The 19,077-nt window shown below is 43.4% G+C and overlaps 1 protein-coding gene across 3 annotated transcripts in view; it reads left to right on the top strand.

Moving 5' to 3' along the window:
- Positions 1-1,932: 1,932 nt before the first annotated feature.
- LOC135544665 (rhotekin-like) overlaps positions 1,933-19,077 on the top strand; it is a 33,046-nt gene continuing 15,901 nt past the window's right edge. Inside the window, exons 1-11 of one of the 3 annotated variants that reach the window (XM_064972456.1) lie at positions 2,165-2,254; positions 4,721-4,800; positions 9,220-9,419; positions 9,505-9,566; positions 11,949-12,002; positions 12,776-12,893; positions 13,137-13,388; positions 13,561-13,655; positions 13,737-13,837; positions 15,312-15,440; positions 17,515-17,683. In XM_064972456.1, the coding sequence (XP_064828528.1) occupies positions 4,777-4,800; positions 9,220-9,419; positions 9,505-9,566; positions 11,949-12,002; positions 12,776-12,893; positions 13,137-13,388; positions 13,561-13,655; positions 13,737-13,837; positions 15,312-15,440; positions 17,515-17,683 (1,204 nt within the window). In that variant the 5' untranslated portion in view covers positions 2,165-2,254; positions 4,721-4,776. Of the gene's footprint in view, positions 2,255-3,476; positions 3,575-4,720; positions 4,801-9,219; positions 9,420-9,504; positions 9,567-11,948; positions 12,003-12,775; positions 12,894-13,136; positions 13,389-13,560; positions 13,656-13,736; positions 13,838-15,311; positions 15,441-17,514; positions 17,684-19,077 lie in introns of those variants that run through there. The other 2 variants (XM_064972457.1, XM_064972455.1) reach the window with 2 other exon arrangements.

The raw sequence follows: 19,077 nt of genomic DNA, 5'->3' as shown, positions 1-19,077 counted from the left end.
GTTGGGGGCACGTAAAACGTCTGCTTTCTTCTCCGGCGCCATCTTACATTCTTGATACACATGGGGAAACTGTTGATTGTGAAATACCCAGCAGGGTACTGGTTCTTGACACAAACCGCTGTGCTTGCACCTACTACCATACCGCATTCAAACGCACTTACTGTTTTTGTCTTGCCCTTTCACCTTCAAAATGGCACACATACACAATCCATGTCTCAATTATCTCAATGCTTAAAAATCATTATTTAACCTGTCTCCTCCCCTTCATCTACACTGATTGAAGTCGATTTAACAAGAGACACTAATAAGGGATCATAACTTTCACCTGGATTCACCTGGACAGACTATGTCATGGGAAGAGCAGGTGTTCTTAATGTTTTATATACTCATCGATGTGGATAGGGGTGTGCTTCTCCTGAAGTCCACGATCAGCTTAATGATGAGCTTGGAAGTTACTATGGTGTTGAAGACTGAGCTGTAGTCAATGAACAGCATTCTTACATAGGTATTCCTCTTGTCTAAATGGGATAGGGCAGTCTGCAGTGCGATGGCGATTGCGTCGTCTGTGGATCTATTTGGGCGGTATGCAAATTGAAGTGGGCCTCGGGTGTCAGGTAAGGTGGAGGTGATATGATCCTTAACAAGCCCCTCAAAAGTCTTCAAGATGACAGAAGTGAGTGCTCCCTGATGATTGTCATTTAGTTCAGGTACCTTTGCTTTCTTGGGTACAGGAACAATGGTATATATATTGAAGCATGTGGGACAGCAGACTACACATTGATTGTGAGGTATTCTAGATCCGGTGAACAAAAGGACACAATCACACCATGAGTAGTTAATCATGAAACATACACCACACCTTTCTTCTTCCCGGAGATTTCTTCATTCCTGTCTGCGCAATGTACTGAGTACCCAGCTGGCTGTATGGATGGGGACAGTATATCTGGAGAGCGCCATGAGTCCCTAAAACAGAGTATGTTACAGTCACTGATGTCTCTTTGGAAGGATAAGTCAGTTAAGGTGTTTTGGATGCTAAGCTTATGGTCATGTTGCAGCAGTGTGTAGGACGGAGATTCCGAGATGTGCGAATCAAATAAAATGTATTTATATAGCCCTTCTTACATCAGCTGATATCTCAAAGTGCTGTACAGAAACCCAGCCTAAAACCCCAAACAGCAAGCAATGCAGGTGTAGAAGCACGACGCAGAAGTGTGCATGAGGGCATGGGAAAATGGAATGTCTAGTATTGGTGGAAAAAACTGTGTGTGTCAATCAATACTCATGTTGCTGGAGATCAGAAGTTCCCGGTTTGAGAGAGACCGGTTGCCAGGGTCAGAGTAGAACAGAAGGTGTCGTATGAAGGGTGAGTAGTAGTCCTAGGCCAATACAGAGTGATAAAAATGTGTGCTTCAGTAATGTTGGCTTCTTAGCATTCATTGTCATGGTTATCAACTATACCACAGCAATGGAACGTAAATCACAGAGAATAGATGTGGTGGTGGCAGCTGCAGAGAAGTACTTGGGTGTAGAGGTTTTACTGCAGAGTTACAAGGTGTGTTAAACAAAAGTGTCCCATTGTCCCAGGCCGTTGGCCTGGTGTAGGATCAGTTAGGGTCAAAGTAGTGGAATGGGGTGTTTTTTTTTTTTAATTGTATTTTATTTGTGATTATTATATATATTTTTAAATAGTGCTATTATAGGTGTAGGATTGGTTGGTAGTTCATTTTCATTTCACAAAGTGTAACTTGATCAATAGGTGGCGCCATGCACAAACAAATGTGCGAACGCCCTGATAGGATCAGTTAGGGTCAAAGTAGTGGAATGGGTGTTTTTTTTTTTTAATTGTATTTTATTTGTGATTATTATATATATTTTTAAATAGTGCCGAAGAACGCCCTGATACCGAAGAAGAATGATTCTCCTCCACGCCTCCAACCCAACCGCACCCCTGGCTCCTTGGATAGTAGTAACGTTACCCAAAACGGCGATGACCCACGGACCTTACTATAAGTTCTTGAATAACTTATTCATTTCTCGATAGCTTCTACTATAAAACAGTAGTCATAGTGCGGGTCTTCTCATTTTCAGGCTACCATTTGTCAAAGCTTTTCAAGAATCCTTTTGACTTACATGGTAGGTTATTAGAATGTTTTGCCGAAGTCAGGTGTCGAGAACCACGGTAGCAAGGGGGTCAGCATTGGATCTGGAAATACGACGACAGGGGCATTTCAACACTCTTACGGACACGGCACAGGTGAGTGGAGAGCTAACGTTTCGCTCCACAAAGTGATCATCCCGCCCTGTGTTAATGCGTCATACCATATTTTCCTGTTTTCTGCTGTTGATGCGGTGTATTTGAGTTCTCTATGATCAATTGGATCACAATATATCAGGCTATTTGAAATAAGTAATGTGCTCTGCTCATAACAACTATAATGTAAAGGGGCAACTCGCATTTGAAACAATAACAAAGGGCACCGCCGACCCCTGTTTTGATTTTTTTTAAACGAAGGGATGAGCCTGGAGAAATGTTAGTCTTAAATTCTTAGACAGGGCTATTGATGAAAGGACTGACAGTAATGTTGGTCCAGTTACAGTTATAGTTCTAATGGGCTAGGTCAGTTGAACTAATGAGTAATTTAGAAGTTATATTCTTCAAGAGTCAATGAGTGTATATCATTTATAAGTCCTGCAACAAAATGTACATAGCAAAAGCAGATTGCTTTAACAATATTGCTTAGACTTCTTTTCCCCCTGAGAAAAAACTTATTGTGGCTTTTGGTGATTGATACAATGACATCACATACTGGAAATGACAGAAATCCTAAATGGTTCTCAGAACTTGGGAAATGACTCATACCTGAGTAATCTAGTTGGAAGGTACATATTGCTTCCTGGCCTTGAAATGATATTGTTTGTCTTGAGTAACAGTAACTCTAAGTCACCAATAAGAGGCGATATGATGCTTGAAATATTTTATAGTTCATATACACATTCATTCTCTCGCTCTCCATTCCCCCCTCCCATGGGAAATGAGACACTTTTATTCCGACGTTATGTCACCCCCCCCCCCCCTCAGATCTTTGCCCTCTACTCTTTATGCTTGGCACAGCCAGATTTCTTATCGGACTCATTTAACACTTTTATCGGCTGCATAAAAACATGGAATGTTTTTTTTCAGACTCACAGAATCAACTGATTACATAATAAAGTCACCAACCAAGACTTAGACCAAGGGGCATCTTCAGGTGAATTGAAGAATAGACAAAGGAGATTTAGAGAGAAGATGGGAGATGAAGAGCTGAAATCCCAACACACAAACACCCACACTCCTGACCTAATGCCAGGGAGTGGGAGGAGAGCAGACCAGACTGTGACTCATATCATTGCTCAAGTGCCGGAAGACCAGACAGCTCCATTTGTCACAGTGAATGATTGATCCATAACTTCAGTTAACTCTCTAACTATGCAGTCAGTCTCACACAATGACTGTTCTGTCTGAGAGCAGCTTGGGGTTTTAGCCTGCAGTATGTGATGCTGCCATTGGGGAAACCATCCGGTGTCCTACTGTGTAGTAAGTCTAATATTGACCTAATCATGACCGTCCATGTTTGATGTCCACAAGTTGGTTGCTGGCTCAATTATTTTTTTTTGGTCACGGCTTAAGACATGGGTCTAGGTTAAAAACATTGTTCGGGTTCAAATGTAGCTTAAAACTACATCAGCTTTAAGCTAGCTAATTAGCACAGGTAGTCCACTCTGTCTTCCATAAACAAATGCTGTAACACCTATTAACGTGTGTATCAATTTAACTTTTAGTTTTTTAAATTTATTATTTCTTGCGGATATTAAAGATCTGGTCCTTATGCATCCAAAACCGTACCACACGCGATGTGTGTTAATGTTCAGACCGTTGCGGCTCTTAACAAAACTCCCCCTACAGAAGACACCTTCGTCCTATGACGCTTATGTGTAATGTAATGGAACGGAGTCATGACCAAGGGCTAAAATAATCCATGTCCTGTCCTCCTCCTGCAGTTGACTGACCTTAGATCAGTAGGCCAGAGTGAGCTAGCTTTACCACCTATTAACATCTCTGCATAGTGCTGCAGTGCAGAGAGCCTTGATAATACTGTGGCAGGTTCCAATATCAGATTGGACAGCATTTCATTGTTTTTTTACTGGCCAGTAACCCACTAGGCAGTCCAAATCCTTTTATACATTATTGGCTCCAACCCTCCCCCTCTGGAGTTGAATGGATTTGACAATGCTGTCTCACTGCACTGTCAATGCCTGAGGTCTGTAACCATGTGCTCTATGAACTACGAATAGATTGGCCATTGGATGTAGTACAGAACAGTCCAGGAGAGGGCACTGTTGCCTAAAATCAACTCAGTCATATTACAGTACAGTACATGCAAATAGTTTAATACTTTGTCTGAACCATGATGAAAACGGCATGCTAACAATAGGTCAGAGCTGAAGATGGTGGTAAGATATCTGTTTATATAACATATGACTATGGCCTGTATATGACATGTTGTCAGGTAAAGGACATCCAGGTATTAGGTTAGACTCCCCAGAGGTGGGACTAGTCTGGGACTTGAAATAACATGCTAATCCATGTAAAATCCCCATTGACTGGACCTTCTCTCGTCTCTCTGGCTGACTGTAGCTTTCATAACTCAAACTAGACTGGACTGTATATTCTGTATTATAGAACGGGTGGAGTCATTCACAAAGTAGATGGTGTAGCTCTTTGAAGGATCGAGGAACATGAACATCTTGGGAAATAACCAGGTGAGTGTACAGAACAGTGTTGGTACAGAGGCAGTACCAGACCTTTTTACTATAGCTTGGTCGTTGCGTAGGGATGCTTGTAATATATGGTGTACATGTGTGAATATACTCAGAAAATCTTTCTCAGGAGCACCCACGATCACATATTTAGGATCATGTATTTATGTACAAGATGGCTAGTGAAGAATTTGATGTATTGGAAGGAATATGGACTCTAGTCGGAATTTGGGCTGTGTAGACATTTTTTTGAAGTTGGGCCTGGATAGGAATTCTGATGTTTCAGCACAGATATGGTAATCAGGGACCTCATGTTAGGTGTGCTATATCCTGGTAGGTAATTGGTAGATGTTCGAGGGAAGAGACATAAGACATAACACAGTTCATTTGGACATGCTTGGACAATTATTATTATTTGAAAACATTTTTGGCTCCCGAGTGGCGCAGCGGTCTAAGGCACTGCATCTCCGTGCTAGAGGTGTCACTACAGACACCCTGGTTCGAATCCAGGCTGTATCACAACCGGCTGTGATTGGGAGTACTATAGGGCGGCGCACAATTGGGCCAGTGACGTCCGGGTTTGGCCGGTGTAGGCCGTCATTGTAAATAAGAATTTGTTCTTAACTGAGTTGCCTAGTTAAATAAAAATTACTGTCACATGGGGATTTGGTTGTTCAGAGTTAAGTACACTGAACTAAAAGTTAATGGGGCTCCCGAGTGGCGCAGCGGTCTAAGGCAATGCATCTAAGTGCTAGAGGTGTCACTACCAACTCTGGTTCGATCCCGGGATGTATCGCAACCAGCTGTTATTGGGAGTCCCATAGGGCGGTGCACAATTGGCCCAGCGTCGTGCTGGTTAGGGTTTGGCCGGGGTAGGTAGTCATGGTAAAATAAGAATTTGTTCATAACTAACTTGTTTAGTTTTAAAAAATAACGTAAAAATGGGATCTATCCATGCTTATAGAAACATAACATACCATTGAGGATAATGGTCAAAATACTATAATTAAATGATGTAGTAGCAGCAGCACAAAGCATGATCATTGATCTCTTCCAATCCTCCAATCTTAACCTGGTTTGAATGTGTATAGTGATATAGAGTTAAACCAAGGTTGCCACAAAACCTAAAACGGCATAAGTCACAGGCTAGATAATGTCACCACATTTTGCCCCACAGCATAATGTCTTAGCAGTCTGATCTGATTAATTATCCTGCCAGGTACCAATGCCAGTGGGCGCATACACACACACACACACACACACACACACACACACCAAACCCTGATACTTTAGCTGGGTTGTTCCATGTCATTTCAGTAAGCCATGACACCCACCATCTTAGATTCTTCTGAAATGGTTTTGGTGGTTACAATGTATAAGATTAGCATTCCTGCAACATTATTTTGTTGAAATATAATTAAACTAATTGATTGCACTCAAATTGGCCATTTTTATTTATTTATAGGATTCGTATAATATTCAGTAAATATAATACACTGAACAAAAATCTAGATGCAAGATGCAACAATTTCAGACATTTTACTGAGTTACAGTTCATATAAGGAAATCAGTCAATTTAAATCATTTAGGCCCTAATCTATTTGGAATTGTTTCAAGATCCTTGCGACATGGGGCATTATCATGCTGAAACATGACATGATGGCAGTGGATGAATGGCATGACAATGGGCCTCAGGATCTCGTCACGGTATCTCTGTGCATTCAAATTGCCATCGATAAAATGCAATTGTGTTCATTGTCTGTAGCTTATGCCTGCCCCATACCATAACCCCACCATGACGCACTCTGTTCACAATGTTGACATCAGCAAACCGCTCGTCCACATGACGCCATACTCACTGTCTGTCTGCCATCTGTGAAGAGGACACTTTTCCAGTGTGCCAGTTGCCATTTTCCCACTGAAGTCGGTTACGATGCTGAACTGCAGTCTGCAAGACCCTGGTGAGGATGAAAAGCACGCAGATGAGCTTCCCTGGGATGTTTCTGACAGTGTTTGCAGAAATTCTTAGGTTGTGCAATCCCACAGTTTCATCAGCTGTCCGGGTGGCTGGTCTCACACGCGCAGGTGAAGAAGCCCGATGTGGAGTTCATGGGTTGGTGTGGTTACACTTGGTCTGCTGTGGTGAGGCCAGTTGGATGTACTGCCAAATTCATTAATTTCTCTAACAGCTCTGGTGGACATGCCTGCAGTCAGCATGCCAATTTGCACACTCCTTTAAAAAAATAAGAAAAGACATCTGTGGGATTGTCGGACAAAACTGCACATTTTAGAGTTCCCTTTTATTGCCCTGGCACAAGGTGCACCTGTGTAATGATCATGCTTTTTAATCAGCCTCTTGATATGCCACACCTGTTAGGTGGATGGATTATCTTGCAGTGACTTTATCAAATTAAACATGCCGCCTATAGCGAGCACCAACCACTGGCGGCGCATTCTGCAAAATTGATTGCTTATAAGAGCAATTTATAAGTAAATGTTACAGCCTGCACTTCTATGCCAGAGAGGAACTGTTCAATATTTTGTTTATCATTCGATGATTGTGATTGATCTCCTGCCTTGGTATAGGCTATGAAAAGAAATAGGCTACGATGTTGTGCTTCTATCACACAGCAACACCATGCTGTAGCCTTGTATTGTTGTCAAATATTTAAAATAGTGGATCGATGAATGGTAATATTTGTTATCGGCCTGGAGCATTCTTGATATACACAGCAAACTGTTGAGCATGAGAAACCCAGCAGCGTTGGAGTTCTTGACACACTCATACCAGTGCTCCTGGCACCTACTACCATAGCCCGGTCAAATGCTCTTACATCTTTTGTCTTTCCCATTCACTCTCTGAATGGAACACACAATCAATCCATGTCTCAAGGCTTAAAAACCATTCTTTAACCGGTCTCCTCCCCTGCATATACACTGATTTGAAGTGGATTTAACAGGTGACATCAATAAGGGATCATAGCTTTCATCTGGATTCACCTGGCCAGTCTGTCATGGAAAGAGCAGGTGTTTCTAATGTTTTGCACACTCAGTGTTTAATTCAATTAAAAGTCCAAAAATGTCTGTTTAACCCAAGATGCTATTTTGACCGGGTCTGTCAGAGTGGACATTCCTGCAGTCAGGATGCCAAATTCTCCCTCAACTTGAGACATCTGTAGCATTGTGTTGTGTGACAAAACGACCCATTTTTTTTAAATTGGCCTTTTATTGCCCCCAGCACAAGGTGCACCTGTGTAACGATCATGCTGTTTAATAAGCTTCTTGATGTGCCACACCTGTCAGGTGGATGGATTATCTTGGAAAAGGAAAAATGGGGATGTAAATGAATAGCACAAAACTTAAGAGAAATAAGCTTTTGGTGCATTTCTGGGATCTTTTATTTCATGTAACATGGGACCAACACTTTACGTGTTGTGTTTATATTGTTTTTCAGTGTAATAATAATAATAATTTTTATTATTTGGTGGGTGCCTATTTGTCCTATTTCACACAAGTATATTGATATTACAATCCAGCTCTTGATGGGCTGCAGGATGGCACTGATGCAGCAAGCTGGGACAAGATCACGCCTATGACTTAAATTAAATTTTTCACACATTTTACCAAATAGCAGGAATGGCATCACCTAGTGGTCAGAACCTGGTAATGTCTGATGGGACATCAAATCTAACAATTTCAGACAAATTTCTCTGAATAGGAAAAAAAACATCACCTAATTCATAGAGAATATATTGCATAATTTGAAGAAACTATACTCGGAGCTGCAGCTCCATACTACTTGTCATACACAGAGAACTAATAATGTATACTTGTTGTTGGGGTGGGTGTGGGGGGGGTCTGTGGGAGGATTTTAAATGGGGGGATTCCTCATATCTTATTGATTGTAAGGAAAAAGTTTGGACCACATTGGATTTAGGTACTATATTTATTGAATACTATATGAATCCTATACATTTGAAATGGCCAATTTGGGCCCAGTCAATTATCTTAACTTTTCAAGAGATCCGATTATATTCCATCAAAATGTTGCAGGAATGCTCATTTTATCTGTTTCTAACTACAGACACAATTTCAGAACAAACTGAGATGGTGGGTGTCAATCCTCTTTCTTGTGCTGTTTGAAGTGGAAAGCCCAAGCTGCTTGTCTGTCTAGGGTTTCTGGTAAACAGGACAGAATATATCCTTACTGCCCTCATCCTTCTGACTCGGCCTGGTCCATGACCTCTGACTTCTGTTGAGTCGGTAGTGTTGGGAGCTGTTGTTAGATATGGCATTGTTGAATGTGGAGGAAGGGTCACCTAGCTGTACACAAACTGATGAGTAAAGTAGAGCCTCTCCTATCTTTTCTGTAATCTTTCTCTCCCTATTGCTCTTGCTCTCCTCTGTCACTCAACCATTCAGGATGGTGAGGTGCAGCGTCAGATAGACCGCGAGGTGCGGATGCGTGAGGGGGCCAGTAAGCTGCTGGCTGCGTGCTCCCAGAGAGACCAGGCCCTGGAGGCCTCCAAGAGCCTGCTCACCTGCAACACCCGCATCCTGGCCCTGCTCAGCCAGCTGCAGAGGATGAGGGAGGCCCAGGTCCTGCAGAGAGTAGGCCACAGGTAGGAGAGAGACCTGGTGGGTGGGGGCAGTTTGCTGTCATAACAATTTAGTAAATAAATAAAACCACTGTGTTCTCCGCTGCAGGTCCTGTATTGGTGGGTCACTGGATGAGAGGCTGCCCTGCATGGGTCATGTGGCCATCTCAGGTGAGTGTGTGCACATGCGCACACAGACACCATTGTAAGATGGCGCCGATAGATGGCAGCTTCGCTTCAAGTCCTTAGGAAACTGTGCAGTATTTTTTGTTGTATGTATTATTATTAGTATTATTATTATTATTCTTACATTGTTAGAAAACCTTAAGTGTTATTACATACAGCCGGGAAGAACTAATGGATATCAGAGATGTCAACTTACCAGCACAACCAACACTACGACCAGGAATACGACTTTCCCGAAGCGGATCCTTTGTCTGCACCTCCCAGGGCATTTGAACTAATTCCAGAGGCCGACCCAAAATAAAGCCGTAGGAGGAGAGGGTGCCGGAGCGGTCTTCTAGTGGGGCTTCGGATGCGCGTACACCACCCACGCCTTCCGAGTATATTATTCGCTAATGTCCCGTCCCCAGTTAACAAAGTCGACGGAATTAGGGCAAGAGTTGCTTTCCAAAGAAATATCCAGGATTGTAACATACTCTGTTTCACGGAGACATGGCTAGCTGGTGACATGCTCTCAGAGTCCGTACAGCCAACAGGATTTTCAGTGCATTGCGCCAACAGGAATAAACATCTCTCTGGTAAGAAGAAGTGTGGGAGTAATTGTAACAACATACAAGAACTCACGTCCTTTTCTTCACCTGACATAGCATTCCTCCCAATCAAATGCTGACCGTATTATCTCCCAAGATAACTCTTCTCGGTTATTGTCACAGCCTTGTCCCCCGCAAGCGGATACCAATACGGCCATCAAGGAACTTCACTGGACTTTATGCAAACTGGAAACCACATATCCTGAGGCTGCATTTATTGTAGCTGGGGATTTTAACAAAGCTAATCTGAGAACAAGGCTATCAGCATATCGATTGCAGTACACGAGCGAGTAACACACGTGACCACTGCTACTCTAACTTCCGCAATGCATACAAGGCCCTCCACCGCCCTCCTTTTGGCAAAGCTGACCATGACTCCATCTGTTAGGTCCACAGACGATGCAATCTCAACCACACTGCCCTAACCCATCTGGAAAGGAGGAATACCTACGTGAGAATGCTGTTCATCGACTACAGCTCAGCATTTAACACCATAGTACCCTCCAAACTTGTCATCAAGCTCGAGACCCTGGGTCTAGACCCCGCCCTGTGCAACTGGGTACTGGACTTCCTGACGGGCCGCCCCCAGGTGGTGAGGGTAGGTAACAACACGCCTCCAACTCAATCATCAAGTTTGCGGACGACACTACAGTGGTAGGCTTGATTACCAACAACGACGAAGGGTGAGAGCCCTCGGAATGTGGTGTCAGGAAAATAACCTCACACTCAATGTCAACAAAACTAAGGAGATGATTGTGGACTTCAGGAAACAGCAGAGGGAGCACCCCCCTATCCACATCGATGGGACAGTAGTGGAGAGGGTAGTACGTTTTAAGTTCCTCGGCATACACATCACAGACAAACTGAATTGGTCCACTCACACAGACCGCATCGTGAAGAAGGCGCAGCAGCGCCTCTTCAACCTCAGGAGGCTGAAGAAATTTGGCTTGTCACCAAAAGCACTCACAAATACAGATGCACAATCGAGAGCATCCTGTTGGACTGTATCACCGCCTGGTACGGCAACTGCTCCGCCCACAACCCTAAGGCTCTCCAGAGGGTAGTGAGGTCTGCACAACGCATCACCGGGACACCTACAACACCCGATGTCACAGGAAGGCAAAAAAAAGATAATCAAGGACAACAACCACCTGAGCCACTGCCTGTTCACGCCGATTCAATCCAGAAGGGAAGGTCAGTACAGGTGCTTCAAAGCTGGGACATGGAGATTGAAAAACTGTTTCTCATCAGATTGTTTAACAGCCACCACAAGCACAGAGAGGCTGCTGCCAAACTTCTGCCTTGATATCATTGGCCACTTTAATAAATGGAACACTAGTCACTTTAATAATGCCTCTTTAAGAATGTTTACATATCTCACATTACTCATCACCTATGTACATACTGTATACTGTATCCTTCACTATCTATTCTTTACTATCTATTGCATCTTTGCCGCTCTGTCACTGCTCATCCATATATTTTATACTTATATATTCTCATCCTATTCCTTTACTAGATTATGTGTATTAGGTTTTGTTGTGGAATTGTTAGATATTACCTGTTAGATACTGCTGCATTGTCAGATCTACAGTAGAAGCCTAAGCATTTCGCTACTCTCGCAATAACATCTGCTAACCATGTGTATGTGACAATAAAATGGGATTTGATTTTGATTTGACCAACAGTTACGGGTCAGAGTACTATATCTTACAGTAATGTCTCATTCTCTCTCGCTGACCCTCCATCCACCCATTCTGCTCCTCCTCTTCCACTCCAGACCTGCGTATCCCACTCATGTGGAAAGACTCAGAGTACTTCAAGAGCAAAGGAGGTGAGTCCCACACAACCTGAAATGGCGCTGTCACTAACCCTGTCATGACGACGCATCATGTGGCAATGCCTGGAAACGCACCATTTTGGGCGGATTAAATCGGCGCTCCTGAACATCTCGCGTCCAGTAACAACATTGGACAGTAATAGCACTTGATAGCATCCAGCTCCTAACAATAATGTTTGAATTGAACGGAACAATGGAAACCCATTGGTCAGAATAGAGGAGGTGGTGCATATTGACAGAGTGGAGTCTCTATTGGCTATTTGTATTTATTTAAGTCTCTATTGGCTATTTGTATTTATTTAAGTGCACCCGGCCGGTACGTCAGCAGTTCATCAGAGTTCATTTTGAGCCATATCTCTCCCACCACTACCAGACTGGCCTCTGAGTACATACATTCCATTGATGGAGTAAATCTAAGGTCTCAATCTATAATCTTGTCTAAACCAGTTACGTGGCTAATCCATGCAGATTATGACTCGTGCATGTGGGGTAAGCACATTCAATTAACCGCCTCCTGTTTGTTTCTAAAAACACTCGTATTATCGTGGCTCCTCTCAGAGCTACATCTGAAATCCGGTCAGATTTAGAGGTCACACCAGTTAATCCTGTGAAGGTGTAGTTATTGGACTCTTATTTAACCTACTGCGTTCTCACTATTTTTCTGCTCTCTGCCCATCTTCTTTTCTCTAAAACTCCATCCTCTCCATCTCCCACTCTATTCTATTCCATCTTGCTCTTCTCTCTCTCTTGCTCTCGCTCTCTTTCAGAGCTGCATCACTGTGCTGTGTTCTGTCTGCTCCAGTGTGGCAGAGAGATCTATGACACAGACCTGGTGATGGTGGACAGGACTTTGACTGACATCTGCTTCGAGGACACCATCATATTGCAAGTGGCTGCTCGAGTTGCTCTCATTTTGTCTCCTTAATTTATATGACACTATTAGTGCAGGTGATGTAGCATTTTGTCTGTGGTTTTAATATTTGCTTAGAAACGTATAGAGAGCTTCTGTCCTCTTCAGTTTAATTATGTTTGTGTGTAATTCTGTATTTCATTATGTCTACGTTTCTTTGTTAATATTTGTTGCTATATTCATCTGTGTGCGTGTGTTGGTTCTTGTATATGATCCAGTAAGGAGGCGAGCCCGTGCTTTGAGCTCCGTGTGGAGCTGTACAGTACCTGTGTGGTGGAGGACTTCTCTCCGGGGCCAGGGGCACTAGGACCCAGGAGACATAACCGCCTCAGCAGCTCCCTCGGCTGCACCTCTGGGAGGAGGATCAGGGCAGCTCTAGAGTCTGCAGCCTGTGGTACCATACCCATCGTAGAGGGATGTGATGGAGGAGGAGGGTCTCCACCACCTCTGCTGCCTGCTCTCTGTACAGAGTGAGTGTTGATGGAACAGCTTGCACACGCATGACACACACACAACTGGAATCAAATGCAACGGCGATGCACATAATGTCAACTCAAACTGGCCACACAAGTCGTCAAATATGCATAGTCACATGCAGTACATTCCGACGAACTGTTGATTGTGTGTGGTTTCTGTTTGCAGGGGGCCAAAGTATCACCTTCTGGCCCACACCACACTGACAATAGCACATGTTCAGGACAGCTTCAGAACACACGACCTGTCCATATCAGCCACAGGTGAGTGGCGACTCCTCTCTTTGGCTGATTACTGTCCTTGAATAGCAAAAGCAACACACTCATCAACCAACATTGTTCCAGAGGACAGTGCATTCTGGCTGCCTCTCTATGGCAGTGCGTGTTGCCGTCTGGCCGCCCAGCCTCTCTGTATGACCCAGCAGGTTATCAGCGGCAGGATCAAGGTGAGTTCACTCTTTGTCATCGCCCTTAGTATCACACCCACCATCATCACTCGCATCATTTGTCTAATCATTCTCAGTTTTAGTCTGATCATTAGAGTCGTAATGACGGAAAGTATTCAGACTTTTTCCACGTTTTGTTTACGTTACAGCCTTATTTCTAAAATGGATTCAATCATTTTTTCTCTCTCATCAATCTACGCAGAATACGCCGAAATGACAAAATAAAAATAGTTTTTTTAGATTTTTTGGGTAAATGCATATAAAAACTTAAACATCACATTTACATAAGTATTCAGACTCTTTACTCAGTACTTTGTTGAAGCATCTTTGGCAGTGATAACAGCCTCGAGTCTTCTTGGGTATGACGCTAAAAGCTTGGCACACCTGTATTTGGGGAGTTTCTCCCATTCTTCTCTGCAGATCCTCTCAAGCTCTGTCAGGTCTGAAGGACATTCAGAGACTTGTCCCGAAGCCACTCCTGCATTGTCTTGGCTTTGTGCTTAGTGTCGTTTTCCTGTTGGATGGTGAATCTACACCCCAGTTTGAGATCATCAAGGGTCTCAATGTAAATTGCTCCATTCATCTTTCCCTCGATCCTGACTAGTCTTCCAGTCCCTGCCACTGAAAAGCATCCCCACAGCATGATGCTGCCACCATCAGGCTTCGCTGTAGGGATGGTGCCTGGTTTCCTCTAGATGTGACGCTTGACATTCAGGCCAAAGAGTTCAATCTTGGTTTCATCGGACCAGAGCATTTTTTTTGGTTCTCATGGTCTGAGTCCTTTAGGTGCTTTTTCGCAAACTCCAAGCTGGCTGTCATGTGCCTTTTTATTGAGGATTGGCTTCCGTCTGGCCACTCTACCATAAAGGCCTAATTGCTGGAGTGCTGCAGAGATGGTTGTCCTTCTGGAAGGTTCTCCCATCTCCACAGACTCTAGGAAGAGTTTTGGTGGTTCCAGACTTCTTCCATTTAAGAGTGATGGAGGCCACTGTGTTCTTGGGGAACGTCAGTGCTGCAGAAATGTTTTGGTACCCTCACCTAGATTTGTGCCTCCACACAATCCTGTCTTGGAGCTCTATGGACAATTCCTTCGACCTCATGGCTTGGTTTTTGCTCTGACATGCACTGTGAACTGTGGGACCTTGCATAGACAGGTGTGTTCCTTTCCAAATCATGTCCAATCAATTGAATTTACCACAGATGGATACCAATCAAGTTGTAGAAACAACTCAACGATGAGCAATGGAAACAGGATGCAATTGAGCTCAATATCGAGTCTCATAGCAAAGGGTCTGAATAGTTATGTAAATAAGGTATCTGTTTTTTTATTTTTAGACATTTGCAAAAATACATTTTAGAATAAGGCTGTAACGTAACAAAATGTGAAAAAGTCAAAGGGTCTGAATACTTTCCGAATGCACTCTAGTTTAGTCAAAAGCATTGTTATATTCATTCCTACCATTCTCATGATCAGCTTGAGAAGGAGCCTGAGTGCTGGACTGACATCTACGGTGTCCTCAAAGGGACAAGTCTTATCTGTTACCACAGTCAAGAGAGCATGGTTGCCCAAGAGGAGCCGTTATTCACCATCGCCATCAACAAGGTTCGTTACTCTTGTAAACACACAAGACATGTCAGCATATTCACACTGTCATCCATACACACGGCCAAAATACAGAGACTGACGCAAATTTGCATAAATACTGAACTATAATCCCATTTAGCATCCACAAAAGAACAATACTGTTTTTATTAGAGGTTTACACCCCTTGTAGCAAGCTATAACAGCACAACACCACTCTGCCTACAGTCCAGTACATCACTGGGGCTGAGCTTCCTGCCATCCAGGACCTCTATTCCAGGTGGTGTAAGAGGAAGTCCCTAAAAATGGTCAAAGACTCCAGCCACCCAAGTCATAGGCTGTTTTCTCTGCTACCGCACGGCAAGCGGTACCGCAGCGCCAAGTCTGAGACTAAAAGGCTCCTTAACGCTTCTACCCCCAAGCCATAAGACTGCTGAACAGTTAATCAAATGACCACTGGACTATTTGCATTGACCCCCTTGCACAGGCTCGATGTACACTCACTGGACTCTAACCATACACACACACACACACACATGCATATGGACGCCACACACACGTTGTATGTGGAGACCTTCAAATTAGTGGATTTAGCTATTTCATTGTTTAAAGTGGCTAGTGATATATTTTACATTTCCCATCAGTTCCCATTATTAAAGTGGCTGGAGTTGAGTCGGTGTGTTGGCAGCAGCCACTCAATGTTAGTGGTGGCTGTTAAACAGTCTGATGGCCTTGAGGTAGAAGCTGTTTTTCAGTCTCTCGGTCCCAGCTTTGATGCACCTGTACTGACCTCGCCTTCTGGATGATAGCGGGGTGAACAGGCAGTGGCTCGGGTGGTTGTTGTCCTTGATGATCTTTTTGGCCTTCCTGTGACATCGGGTGGTGTAGGTGCCCTGGAGGGCAGGTAGTTTGGCCCCGGTGATGCGTTGTGCAGACCTCACTACCCTCTGGAGTGCCTTACGGTTGTGGGCGGAGCAGTTGCCGTACCAGGCATACAGCCCAACAGGATGCTCTAGATTGTGCATCTGTAAAAGCCACATTTCTTCAGCTTCTTGAGGTTGAAGAAGCGCAGTTGCGCCTTCTTCACCACGCTGTCTGTGTGGATGGAACATTTCAGTTTGTCTGTGATGTGTATGCCGAGGAACTTAACTTTTCACCTTCTCCACTACTGTCCTGTGGAAAGGGGGCTGCTCCCTCTGCTGTTTCCTGAAGTCCACAATCATCTCCTTTGCTTTGTTGACGTTGAGTGTGAGGTTGTTTTCCTGACACCACACTCCGAGGGCCCTGACCACCTCCCTGTAGGTTGTCTCGTCGTTGTTGGTAATCAAGCCTACCACTGTAGCGGCGTCTGCAAACTTGATGATTGAGTTGGAGGCGTGCATGGCCACGCAGTAATGGGTGAACAGGGAGTACAGGAGATGGCTGAGAACGCACCCTTGTGGGGCCCCAGTGTTGAGAATCAGTGGGGTGGAGATGTTGTTTCCTACCCTCACCACCTGGGGGCGTACCGTCAAAGTCCAGTACCCAGTTGCACAAGGCGGGATCGAGACCCTGGGTCTCAAGCTTAATGACGAGTTTGGAGGGTGCTAAGGTGGTAAATGCTGAGCTGTAGTCGATGAACAGCATTCTTACATAGGTATTCCTCTTGTCCAGATAGGTTAGTTGACATCGGTAAAGTTTTAAATGTCATATTTGCTTTTTTCACGAAGCAAAGACATTTAGGGAACAGGGATCAAATGCAACAACAACAACATGCCTGTGCAAAATGTCCAACTGACATCGGTTTGACCGGTTGTGAGAAAATAGAAAGCTGTGAAAATGACCCAACCTATAAATTACCTTGACTAACCGCACATTGACTTGGCCCCGGTTCCTCCCGTATATAGACTCTTTATTGTGTTACTTTTGATGTATTTAAAAAAAAAAACTTTTACTTAAAGTTTACTTAAAATATTTACTTAACTCTATTTCTTGAGCTGTATTGTTGGTTAAGGGCTTGTAAGTAAGCATTTCACACATGTGACAAATAATATTTGATTTGCACATGCTTCTGTTCAGATTTCAGTGTGGATTGTGTGTGTTTCTCTCCTCTCAGGAGACCCACATCCATGTGTCCGAGAGAGGGCCTCTGCACCATAACCAGAGTATATCCATCAGCACACACACCCGAGGTGACGAAGCTGTCACACACACTCTGGTCACACACACACCCCAGGACACACAGCGCTGGATGGAGGCCTTCTGGCAGCACTTCTATGACATGAGTGAGTCATACTGATACATTTAGTAACATTTGATTGGATTTGATTAAGTTCGATTACATTCTATTTGGTTATTTATTTGATTCAATTGAAATACTTATCGATTTGCTGTATACTAGTGGACACAATCCCTGGTCCTGCATACATACAGGCTGTGCAGGATTTTGTGTTGACCCATTACACGCTACTAGCCCACCCTTCTTTAATCCGACAGGGACAAGATAGAAGTGACATTTCCAGTTACATGATGATCATTACTGTTGAAATGTAATGTTAGGTTTTATCATTCTTGTCTTCATAAGAGGGTAATGATATTATATACACACATACATACACATTTGAAGTCAGAAGTTTACATACACTTAGGTTGGAGTCATTAAACCTAGTTTTTCAACCACTACACAAATGTCTTGTTAACAAACTATAGTTTTAGCAAGTCGGTTAGGACATCTACTTTGTGCATGACACAAGTCATTTTTCAACAATTGTTTATAGACAGATTATTTCACTTATAATTCACTCAATTACAATTCCAGTGGGTCAGACGTTTACAGTGCCTTGCAAAAGTATTCGGCCCCCTTGAACTTTGCGACCTTTTGCCACATTTCAGGCTTCAAACATAAAGATATAAAACTAGATACTCTTTCCATTTCAATATTATCGCTTGCACAGTGCTCCTTGGGATGTTTAAAGCTTGAGAAATCTTTTTGTATCCAAATCCGGCTTTAAACTTCTTCACAACTGTAACTCGGACCTGCCTGGTGTGTTCCTTGTTCTTCATGATGCTCTCTGCGCTTTTAACGGACCTCTGAGACTATCACAGTGAAGGTGCATAGATACGGAGACTTGATTACACACAGGTGGATTGTATTTATCATCATTAGTCATTTAGGTCAACATTGGATCATTCAGAGATCCTCACTGAACTTCTGGAGAGAGTTTGCTGCACTGAAAGTAAAGGGGCTGAATAATTTTGCACGCCCAATTTTTCAGTTTTTGATTTGTTAAAAAAGTTTGAAATATCCAATAAATGTCGTTCCACTTCATGATTGTGTCCCACTTGTTGTTGATTCTTCACAAAAAAATACAGTTTTATATCTTTATGTTTGAAGCCTGAAATGTGGCAAAAGGTCGCAAAGTTCAAGGGGGCCGAATACTTTCGCAAGGCACTGTACATACACTAAATTGACTGTGCCTTTAAACACCTTGGAAAATTCTGTCATGGCTTTAGAAGCTACTGTGAAGCTAATGCTAGGCTAATTGACATTATTTGAGTCAATTGGAGGTGTACATGTGGATTTATTTCAAGGCCTACCTTCAACCTCAGTGACTATTTGCTTGACATCATGGGAAAATCAAAAGACCTCAGAAAAAAATATTGTAGACCTCCAAGTCTG

Source organism: Oncorhynchus masou, chromosome 8, assembly GCF_036934945.1.
Source record: "Oncorhynchus masou masou isolate Uvic2021 chromosome 8, UVic_Omas_1.1, whole genome shotgun sequence".
Taxonomy (NCBI): domain Eukaryota; kingdom Metazoa; phylum Chordata; class Actinopteri; order Salmoniformes; family Salmonidae; genus Oncorhynchus; species Oncorhynchus masou.
The sequence above is the reverse complement of the archived record's forward strand: the minus strand, read 5'-3'. Positions and strand labels throughout refer to the sequence as shown.